The sequence below is a fragment of the Sinocyclocheilus grahami genome, unplaced genomic scaffold (genome assembly GCF_001515645.1).
Source record: "Sinocyclocheilus grahami isolate Dianchi unplaced genomic scaffold, SAMN03320097.WGS_v1.1 scaffold61.1, whole genome shotgun sequence".
NCBI lineage: Eukaryota > Metazoa > Chordata > Actinopteri > Cypriniformes > Cyprinidae > Sinocyclocheilus > Sinocyclocheilus grahami.
The window spans coordinates 1,181,157-1,192,508 of NW_015505240.1; the positions used below are offsets into that span (position 1 = coordinate 1,181,157).

An 11,352-nucleotide genomic window follows, 5' to 3' on the forward strand; every position below is an offset into this window, starting at 1 on the left:
ACCAACACACCCTCAGATATGTAAGACGGGGGACACCATAAAACCCCTACAAAACAAACAAGTGCCATCAGAGAAATAATAACCCACAGAATCACTCAATGATACACTCATTTAATTTAAACTTGATTAATATATCTATTTAATGTGCATAACATGACAGCATATGAGATAAAAGAACATCATAATTAGAAAACTGTACATTCAGTCGCATATTAAACATGCTGTGCTGGCAAGAACAAAACTCAAAGCTCGATTAAGACAGTTTAGGTTAGTCCGAGTTCAGTTTTGGGGTGATCCTGGTGGTATGTTCAGCTCTGGTTTAATTCAGTCAAATTAGACAATGAATCTAATTCATTAAGTGGACTGTTAGTTGAATAATGTCAGATGAAACACTAAACTGACAATGTAAGCTATTATTTTTATTTACACATTTTTACATTCTAAAACCCAATATATTTGATATTAAAGCCATGGCAAAATTCTACAGGTCCACAGGACCACTGCCTGTAAATAACAACAAAAAAGAAGAGATTATTATATACATATATATAAGACAAAGACTGTATTTGAACTTTTTAAAGGTAAGTCATGTTTTTATCCAAATGTAGATGCTTACATTTGTTTCGACGTGAAGAGTGTGTTCTTCCACCTCATCGCAATGGATTCGTCCTATGGAGAAAATTGTAAAAGTTGAAAAAATCTGTTAAAGCTCATCATACTGGCAGAAATAGGCTAACAAACGATTTAAGTGTTTATACAAGTTTCTTTGAGTCGAATAAGCATAACTGTCGAAATAGAACCAATTCAAACACCTATGTAAAGGGCTATAATGCGATACGCCGTTTCGCAAATGACAAATAACCCACATCCATAACCTTTCTATTTATTTCCTAATTTCCATGGCCAAAAAAAGGGCCACGGATCAGTTTAGAGACATTTTAGTCATAGAAATATCATTAATTAAATTATTTGATAAAAAAACACTGAAAATCTCATTATGCAGCAATAGATTGAAACATTTCTTGACTTACTTGGTAAATCGATGTCTGCACTTCTTAGGTAGACCTGTTGTCCCAATATATATAAAAAAGAAAACATTTATGAGGCAGACTTGACATGCATATAAAATTTTATACAGAATTCCTATTCAAATTAATTTCACTTTTATTATACGGTGAACAGTTTATACTGTTACTGAACTATTAGCACTTTTAGGGTAGCACTTCTGAAACTCTGACAATGGACTACTGAACATCTGAAACAATGTATGCGAGAGTAAACATTCTGAAGTTGTGAAGCTTTTTCATTGACCACTGTGATGTGCCAGTGTGTTATAAAGACATGAGCGAGCTCTGTGTGTATGTGTGAGTGTGTGTACTCACGACTGAAGTAGTAAAGTGTGCCCGCAAGTGTAATGGCCAAAAGCAGAAGAGTACCAATGCCCGGCCAAAGCACAAATTTTTCACAGCCTGCAACTCAACACAAAGAAACCAATAAAAAACAAAACAGCACAAAATCAGCAACATCTAACAGCACAGCTCAGTCCGCACCTTTAGGAGAATTGGAGGGTTTGCAATTACAGATCTTCACAGGTTTCTTGGTCTTAACTGTTGGCGGCTGAACTGTTGGAGGATTCACTGGAGAACAAAGAAAAGAGAACATCAAGACAGAACATAAATACACATAGATTTATTTATATACATTTTATGGTGATATGAGATTTGCACCCACTGCGTCCAGCAACTTGACAACCAAGTCAATTAATATGAACTTTCCAGACAAGAAGATCCCAGACAGGTCAAGACTGCTAAAACTAACAGAACTCTGGGATTGTCAGGCCAAACATCTCGGAATCTTTTTCAATCTCTCCACTGATTAGTCATTTATTTCAAGATCTTGAGATGTTCTGGGGCACCATGAAAAACATCTCCTACTTCACACCAGGTAAAGATCCTCACACTTTAGGGATGGAAAGCTCAATGCAAGGGTGATTTTACTAATATGACTCTGTAAACCAACATTAGGTGTCTCAGTTTCATTACTTTGGTCTTCTTGACTTTCTTCATCCTAAAATCTTCATTCACTAACCAACGCTAACACCATTAAAGAAAGAAACTCAAGAAAATAAAAACAGAGTAGAAGGAGAGCGCTGCTATACCTCCAGGCATTATGTTATATCCAACAGGCATAATATTCTTAGTTTTAAACATGCAGGAATAGAGGCCGGTTTCATCCTCCTGTAGTCCTGTTATACGCAGGGTGTAGACCACCCTCTGTCCAGAGGACACGGAGCCCTTGAAGCGAGTGACGTTCAGGTGTTCTCCATGTTGCTCTCTGCCAGCGCTGTTGACATACACTAGGAACTGAAGAGTGTTTGTCCTCTTAAGGTATCGGTACCAAAAAACCTCCTGGCAGGAGTGATCTGGACATTCACAGGACAGAATTTCCGAGCCACTGATTTTGGTGTAGAGATCAGACGGCGTAGCTTGGAAGGTGGGCAGCACGGACGCTTTAGGAGAAACAAAGAAAAAGTCATAAGTCCTGCTTTGTTCGTTATGCACATTTTTATTTTTGGGTTTAACGATATAGTTTAGCTACTTAAAATGTTAGGCGTCTAAATGGTACCTATTCAAAAGGACTTTGTTCTTCTGAAACAAAACACACAGGTTTGCTGAACCCTAAACGTCTTTCCTAAAATTATCTTTAACCCAAATGCAGATGTGTGACCTGAGAAACACCTGCATCTGTCCGCAGAACACCACAGCTGGCACTGCATCAAATCAAACACATACTATAAAAACACTTGCGATAAATATCAGGCAAGACAGAAATTAATCACATTCAAATAAACACACTGCCAATGCTGATTGATGAAGATAATACCTATAAAATCACTTAACCAATACCCAAATAAATAGTGAAAAAGTATATGGTGCCACATAATCAGCATCATTGCGCTGTAGAAAACAAAATACATTTAATCTCGAAGTGTTGCTTTTTATCATGTCACATTATGCCCCCAAAATGTGTGCCATAAGGCTCTCCCAGATATCTTCTATATAAATGCATGATCATAAAATATGTCTCAAGTTTAAATGCTTAAATATCTGCAGCCGTAAAAAGTAAAAGTAAAGCAGAAACAAGTTACAACCACTTTGAATTTAATTACTTAAATTCAAGAAGAAAATTGAAAATGCATAAAGGTATTAATGAAAAAAAGTATTACATTAAAATAAAGATGTTAAAATATACATAAAACTATAAAATATATTATTTAAAAAATATTTTCCAAAAAAAATAAAAATAAAATCTGTATGGTAATGTATGCACAAAGTTGTGTCTACTCAGTCACATATCACTTTGGCTGAATTACTAGTTAGGTCAAACAAAAAAAAAACAAAAAAAAAGCACTTAAACTAAACTCATTTGCATTTTGGAAAACACTTTTTTCTCACAGTGGAAAACCGCTTTACACTGAAATCATATATAGATAGAGCAGATCACGATAAGTTTATTCCAAGGCCTCTAGGCTGGACATACACATTTCGTTCATAATAATTTATGAATAAAGATTTGTTAATTAATATGCACTGAAAATTCCACCATAGCATCATGACAGTAACTCCGAACAACCCCGAAGAACAAAACTACAGGCCCGTTTTTGCACCACAAAGTCAAATTGTTGGTTTTTATTCAGAAGCCCAACATTTCTCAACTCAAAATCAATGTGCTTATTTTCAATTCCATATTCGAGATAAACTGCACTAATGAAGTTTTTGAGTGTGTGGGACTCTGGAGCCTAAGGCTCAGAGGGGCTTGTGTGGGAGTTTTGAGCTGAAGTGTTAGAGATCACGTTCATTGGCCCTCGTCTCTCAAGGAGGGCTGGAGGGGCTCATGGGCCCGTGGAGGGGTCGTGAAGAGGAGAGGATGTGGGAGATGCACACGCCTCGGAGGTCGAGGGTACGACAAAGACACAGGGAGCTGAACCACACGATTCTTTGAAAACAGGAGATCTCAGGGGGCTCGAGAGAACGCTTTAGTGGAGACTGTCGACGAGTTTGTGTCTACGGAGGGCTTTCAACTCTGCGGTTACATAGACTTGGAAAAAAGTTCATATAGTTCTGAAGTACAAAAGCTGTGTGAGAAGCTACAGGTGTCAGATCCACAATTTAATACAAGTGCATTTGAAGATGTGACATTGAAGACTGGAGTAATGATGCTGAAAATACAGCTTTGCATCGCAGGAATAAAAAGGAATAATTTAAAGGAATAAACATTTTTAAATATATTAAAACAGTTATTTTCAATTGCAATAATATTTCACAATATTACTGTTTTGACTGTATTCTGATTAATTAAGTGCTGCCTTGGTAAAGATAAGAGATTTCTTTCAAAAACATTTAAAATATATTATTATTTTCAACCTATTGAACAATGTACTAGGCTACTCTATTTTATATATTGAAAGGTAACACCGGGGATCCAGCATGTCTTTAAAATGACAAAAAAAGGAGACAGAAATCTATTAGGCAATTATTATAGTCACTTATAATATCACTTGTGCTTCCGCATTTTCAAACTGGCTGACTTGATATTGGAAATGGCCTTGAAATTGGTGACTTTCACTGATGTCAAGTCTCACGTTGCATCTAAAGCCAGACAGCAGAAGGCATTTTCTCTGAATAATGAATTTTGGTCTGTTTATGACACACACAAAAAAAAAGAAGAAAAAAAAAAAGATTTTACGATACTGTTCACTTTATTTAAACAATTAATGTTAATTTAACACCATTGTATTAGATTTCTCATTCAAACACAATTGCATTGTGTTAAACTGACTTGAAACAGTTATGCTTTGGTTCAACTAAATGTTTTCAGTTTGAAAGAACATGTGTCAATTAAGTAGGTCAAAATAGCATTTGGTGCTTGTTCTGTTTACTTAAATCAAGTTAAGAAAATAGCAGCTATTGACTATTGCACACGCAAAAGCATCGAAAGGAATTATTTTAATAAGCCCACACACTGAAGTACAAATTAATATTTCAGCGTGTAGTGACAACATTTACGCTGTTTTTGCCAATGCACTGTTAATAATATATAAATTAAGATCCATTTGAGCTTTTTTAATTATGTTTTAGAGTAATAGAGAGTAGAGTTGATTTAATAGGCATTTTGAAGACGTCAGCATATATTTTAACCAACACGTTGTTGGAGAAGTTAGAGGTTTAGCGGCTTTAAACTGACGTAGTTAAAATGCAAGCATTTATGAACTCACAATTGAGAGCTAAACCATCTGACAATCAATTTCAATAGGACTTCACATATTTACAAAACTAGAAAAATCCACTGGTCATTATATTATTTTCATAGTTATTGAACATTACAGGACTTTGTTCTTCTGAAACAAAACACACAGGTTTGCTGAACCCTAAACGTCTTTCCTAAAATGATCTTTAACCCAAATGCAGATGTGTGACCTGAGAAACACCTGCATCTGTCCGCAGAGCACCACAGCTGGCACTGCATCAAATCAAACACATACTATAAAAACACTTGCGATAAATATCAGGCAAGACGGAAATTAATCACATTCAAATAAACACACTGCCAATGCTGATTGATGAAGATAATACCTATAAAATCACTTAACCAATACCCAAATAAATAGTGAAAAAGTATATGGTGCCACATAATCAGCATCATTGCGCTGTAGAAAACAAAATACATTTCATCTCGAAGTGTTGCTTTTTATCATGTCACATTATGCCCCCAAAATGTGTGCCATAAGGCTCTCCCAGATATCTTCTATATAAATGCATGATCATAAAATATGTCTCAAGTTTAAATGCTTAAATATTTGCAGCCGTAAAAAGTAAAAGTAAAGCAGAAACAAGTTACAACCACTTTGAATTTAATTACTTAAATTCAAGAAGAAAATTGAAAATGCATAAAGGTATTAATGAAAAAAAGTATTACATTAAAATAAAGATGTTAAAATATACATAAAACTATAAAATATATTATTTAAAAAATATTTTCCAAAAAAAATAAAAATAAAATCTGTATGGTAATGTATGCACAAAGTTGTGTCTACTCAGTCACATATCACTTTGGCTGAATTACTAGTTAGGTCAAACAAAAAAAAAACAAAAAAAAAGCACTTAAACTAAACTCATTTGCATTTTGGAAAACACTTTTTTCTCACAGTGGAAAACCGCTTTACACTGAAATCATATATAGATAGAGCAGATCACGATAAGTTTATTCCAAGGCCTCTAGGCTGGACATACACATTTCGTTCATAATAATTTATGAATAAAGATTTGTTAATTAATATGCACTGAAAATTCCACCATAGCATCATGACAGTAACTCCGAACAACCCCGAAGAACAAAACTACAGGCCCGTTTTTGCACCACAAAGTCAAATTGTTGGTTTTTATTCAGAAGCCCAACATTTCTCAACTCAAAATCAATGTGCTTATTTTCAATTCCATATTCGAGATAAACTGCACTAATGAAGTTTTTGAGTGTGTGGGACTCTGGAGCCTAAGGCTCAGAGGGGCTTGTGTGGGAGTTTTGAGCTGAAGTGTTAGAGATCACGTTCATTGGCCCTCGTCTCTCAAGGAGGGCTGGAGGGGCTCATGGGCCCGTGGAGGGGTCGTGAAGAGGAGAGGATGTGGGAGATGCACACGCCTCGGAGGTCGAGGGTACGACAAAGACACAGGGAGCTGAACCACACGATTCTTTGAAAACAGGAGATCTCAGGGGGCTCGAGAGAACGCTTTAGTGGAGACTGTCGACGAGTTTGTGTCTACGGAGGGCTTTCAACTCTGCGGTTACATAGACTTGGAAAAAAGTTCATATAGTTCTGAAGTACAAAAGCTGTGTGAGAAGCTACAGGTGTCAGATCCACAATTTAATACAAGTGCATTTGAAGATGTGACATTGAAGACTGGAGTAATGATGCTGAAAATACAGCTTTCCATCGCAGGAATAAAAAGGAATAATTTAAAGGAATAAACATTTTTAAATATATTAAAACAGTTATTTTCAATTGCAATAATATTTCACAATATTACTGTTTTGACTGTATTCTGATTAATTAAGTGCTGCCTTGGTAAAGATAAGAGATTTCTTTCAAAAACATTTAAAATATATTATTATTTTCAACCTATTGAACAATGTACTAGGCTACTCTATTTTATATATTGAAAGGTAACACCGGGGATCCAGCATGTCTTTAAAATGACAAAAAAAGGAGACAGAAATCTATTAGGCAATTATTATAGTCACTTATAATATCACTTGTGCTTCCGCATTTTCAAACTGGCTGACTTGATATTGGAAATGGCCTTGAAATTGGTGACTTTCACTGATGTCAAGTCTCACGTTGCATCTAAAGCCAGACAGCAGAAGGCATTTTCTCTGAATAATGAATTTTGGTCCGTTTATGACACACACAAAAAAAAAGAAGAAAAAAAAAAGACAACACACAACTTTCATGATTATTTTATGAAGCTCTTTTTTTTTGTCATTTTGGAGCTTACCAGCCCACATCCCCACTCTCATATGAGTTTGGAACACATGAGGGTTAGTAAATTACAAAATCGTCATTTCTGCTTGAACCATCCCATTTTTCATGCGAATGTGATAAAGAACACACAATCAAAGCATTTTCAAGTATAATTTCCTCTGAAACACATCCACATTCATCTTTCCACAATCAGTATGTTCCCTGAGCAGTCAGAAAGTGTTCCAAAAGTTAGTTAAGGATTGTTTAATGGAGACATTGAAAATCGGTTTAGCAGCAGAGTCATTAAATAAACGGATGATTGCATGATTGTGTGTTAACTATCAAAAAGAGAAATGCAGCTCTATGCAAGAAAGAGGGCAACAGAGTAGCAGTCGTGTCCTCATTCAACTCCTGCACCTGTTAGACCTGCAAACAAAAATATTTCACACAAAACCAAGGATTGCAGACTGAGGCTCTTCGGATTCAGGGAAGTGTTTACAATATGCTGATCTGACCACTATTCGGACAACTCTTCACTTCATTCTCGCTGTTCATTACTGGTTTCATGTCTTTCTTGAACATAGAGACTAAGTCTGAAAGACATTTCTAGCAGATCCACATAAAGCATTGGTCTCAAACTCAATTCCTGGAGGGCCACAGCTCTGCACAGTTTTGCTCCAACCCTAATAAAACACACTTGATCCAGCTAATCAAGGTCTTCAGGATCACACTAGAAACTTCCAAGCAGATGTGATTTGGAGCTGGTTGGAGCTAAAGTCTGCAGAGCTGTGGCCCTCCAGGAATTGAGTTTGAGACCACCGACATAAAGCGTACATGCTGGCACTCAGCGCCCCCTTGAGACCAAACCTGGAGTCATAAAGAAAGGTTCATGTATTTTTAGATTTTTAGAAAAAGTTCAACAATAAATACTAAATCTATGCTGATATAAACAGCGGGAGGGATTTATTTGATCAAAGCATGAAGCAAGTTGAAGGACACATCCACATGGACATGGTGGATGGCTAACATAGTGTTTTTGCATCACACCTCAAAGGTATAAAATATTAGTGATTTCTATAAGAGTGAAGTGCAGCTCTAGAGAGACGTCCTAAAGTCAGTAGTCCTGAGCATTTCAAAGAATGAACATTTTCACATCATTTACTCACCCTCATGTCATTCCAAACCTGCCTGACTTACTTTCTTCATTGGAACACAAAAGGAGAGGTTTAGCATAATGTTCATGTTGCTCTTTTTCCACCCTGTGAAAGTGAATGGATGTTGTCAAGCACTAAAAATGGCAAAAGCATCTTAAAGGTGACAGTTAATTCATACAACTTGTGCAATATAAAGTCTTTTGAAGCCTACCCTCATGTCATTCCAAACCTGCCTGACTTACTTTCTTCATTGGAACACAAAAGGAGAGGTTTAGCATAATGTTCATGTTGCTCTTTTTCCACCCTGTGAAAGTGAATGGATGTTGGAAGCACTAAAAATGGCAAAAGCATCTTAAAGGTGACAGTTAATTCATACAACTTGTGCAATATAAAGTCTTTTGAAGCCATTTGATTTTTGCTTTGTTTTTAACAAACGCTGTAGTTTTTTTGCATTTCACATTTCTGCTCACGACACAGCAAGGTTGAAAATGTGGAATTGCAGGCAGCATTATTTTCAGCCAATATTTTGAATCAATTTTGATCTGTACCTCACCAAAAATCGAAATAATTGAAATATAGTGCACAAGTTTTATTGACTTCTGCTTTTTTGTTATATTTGGAGAATGACAACTTCTATTCACATTCACTGAATTGCAAAAAAGCTGCAAGAACATTCTTAAAAACATCTACTTTTGTGTTCCATAAAAGTCATATGGGTTTGAAATTAAATGAGGGTAAGTAAATGACGACAAAATTTTCACTTCTGATTCCTTGACAAGGAATTTAGAGCAGATGAGTTTCTGAAAGAAAGGCCTTCAAAGTTCTTCAGAAAGCATAAATAGTGAAAAGAGCCTAGAGGATTTCAGGAAAACGCTTTTCTGAGGTCCTGTGCAGTTTAATTAGAACAATACTGACAGACCATCATTGAATCAAAAAAAAAAAGTTTAAAAAACACCAAGAATCGTCTCATCCCAGAGCCTTTCCTCCTCTGTCCTGTTGTCTTCTTGATTCATCTTCTCTTTTCCTTTTTTCCTCTCTTTTTTGTGTTTGTGTTTGCCATCTTTTGTTTCTGTCCTGACTTCTACTTGTTCCTCCATCTTTCCCTGTGGTTCCTCGTGCACTTCAATCTCTTGTTTGACCAAGAGCTCCTCTTCTTTTTGTCTCTTTGCATGCTGTCCATCCCCGTGCCTCCTACTTTTCTTGCTTGCTCTTCTTTTACCTCTGCTTTCCTCGTCTTCACTAGAGCTCCTCTCTCTTTTTCTTCTCTCCTTCCATTTCTTTCTATCATCTTCTCCTTCTACACTTCCTCCCCTGTCTCCTTTCCGCCTCTTTTTCCTTTCACCCCGTTCCGTATCAGACCCTTCCTCCTGGTCTCTTCTGCTCTTCCCTCGCTTTTTCATCTTACTCTTCCGTCTCCTCCTCTCTTTGCTGTCGTAACTGCTGCTGCTGTCACTACTGCTGCTAGTGTAAGAGGAGGAGTCTGAAAAAGAGGAGGAGCTAAATGACTCGGGGCTCCTTCCTCTTTTACACAGGTGACCAGGTGTGAAAGGAGGATGGACATGGGGCATATACCCCGGCCGATAGTGTGGTACAGGGCCTCTCATGCCAAAGCCAAATTGATTGACCTGAGACTGGAAGTCTGGGTGCCAGTGAGGTTGAGGGAAACCAGGAGGCGGAAAACGTGGTACCAGCTTGCCAGGATGAGGCATCTCTTCTGCTTTCTGTGGACCTTCTTTCACACTCTCATCCAGATCCTTGTTTACTTGTCCTATGGTGCCCGGCCCTGCTTTGGGCTCCAGTCCCCGGGCCTTCTGCACCTGAATGTAGTCAGCCAGCTCATCCTGGAAGGAGTCGTACACTTTCTTCTGAGATTTGCACAGTTCCATAACTTTCTTCCGCGGACAGTCACCGCCGGTGTGCCTACACTCATAGAAAATAATGTATTTGAATTTTAAAGACGTGGTGCGACGCTGCGCTTCTCGTCCGGTGTGTGACCGCCTGAAACTTTGTTTTTTTCACCTCCGTGCCCAAACGTCTTTGTTTGGGCTTCCGAAAGCGGATGATGTCAGGAAACAGTGGTTGCAATTTACTTTTTAACTCCTTTCCTGAGCATTATAACCCCAATTTGCTATTGTGTGCTGCGCATTTTACTGAGGACAGCTTCCACATCACGAGTGAGAAGTGCCGGATTCGCCAAAAGCTTTTGTTGAAAGACGGAGCAAGGGGGCGTGGCAGTACTGAAACACAGTAAGATAAAGTGAGTTTTTAATTAGAAATATTGCATAAACTTAATGATCACAAATATTGGAGTCAGATTGAACACAGAGCTAGACAAAATTGAAACTAAGTCCTGATAAACTCAGAAGCGCAAGTAAAAGACTGAATACGCATTAAACTTTCGACCAGGCCGCTGGATTCCGCTTTTTGGGCTGGCGGGTGGATCCTTACAGTAAACAAGATTCATTCTGATTTCCCATTGACTTTAAAATATTTGAAAGCAAACAACGTTGGTTATCAGCCAATACTGATAATCTAAAAATGTCAAATAATTGTTGACTAAGCAGCCTGGCCTATATATCAACCTAATGCTAATGTAAACTTAAGTTCTACCTTCTAAAACAAGACCCAAATCTCAGTGGCTGTAACAAAAACGGCATCAGATAAAATAACCAATGAGAGCGA

The 11,352-nt window shown here is 37.3% G+C and overlaps 2 protein-coding genes across 2 annotated transcripts in view; both read right to left on the bottom strand.

Moving 5' to 3' along the window:
* Window positions 1–212: 212 nt before the first annotated feature.
* On the bottom strand, window positions 213–2,744 carry LOC107584620 (uncharacterized). Its single transcript, XM_016271333.1, has 7 exons — window positions 2,739–2,744; window positions 2,159–2,594; window positions 1,551–1,637; window positions 1,383–1,469; window positions 1,032–1,065; window positions 617–669; window positions 213–504 (listed from the first exon to the last, which is right to left on the bottom strand). Exons 1-6 carry the CDS (start codon window positions 2,742–2,744, stop codon window positions 651–653), a joined length of 669 nt encoding a protein of 222 aa, XP_016126819.1. The 3' UTR covers window positions 213–504; window positions 617–650.
* Window positions 2,745–8,886: 6,142 nt separating this feature from the next.
* Window positions 8,887–11,352, bottom strand: part of LOC107584622 (zinc finger matrin-type protein 1-like) — a 6,436-nt gene continuing 3,970 nt past the window's right edge. Inside the window, exon 5 of the mRNA XM_016271334.1 lies at window positions 8,887–10,379. Within this exon, the coding sequence (XP_016126820.1) occupies window positions 9,615–10,379 (765 nt within the window). The 3' untranslated portion in view covers window positions 8,887–9,614. The remainder of the gene's footprint in view (window positions 10,380–11,352) is intronic.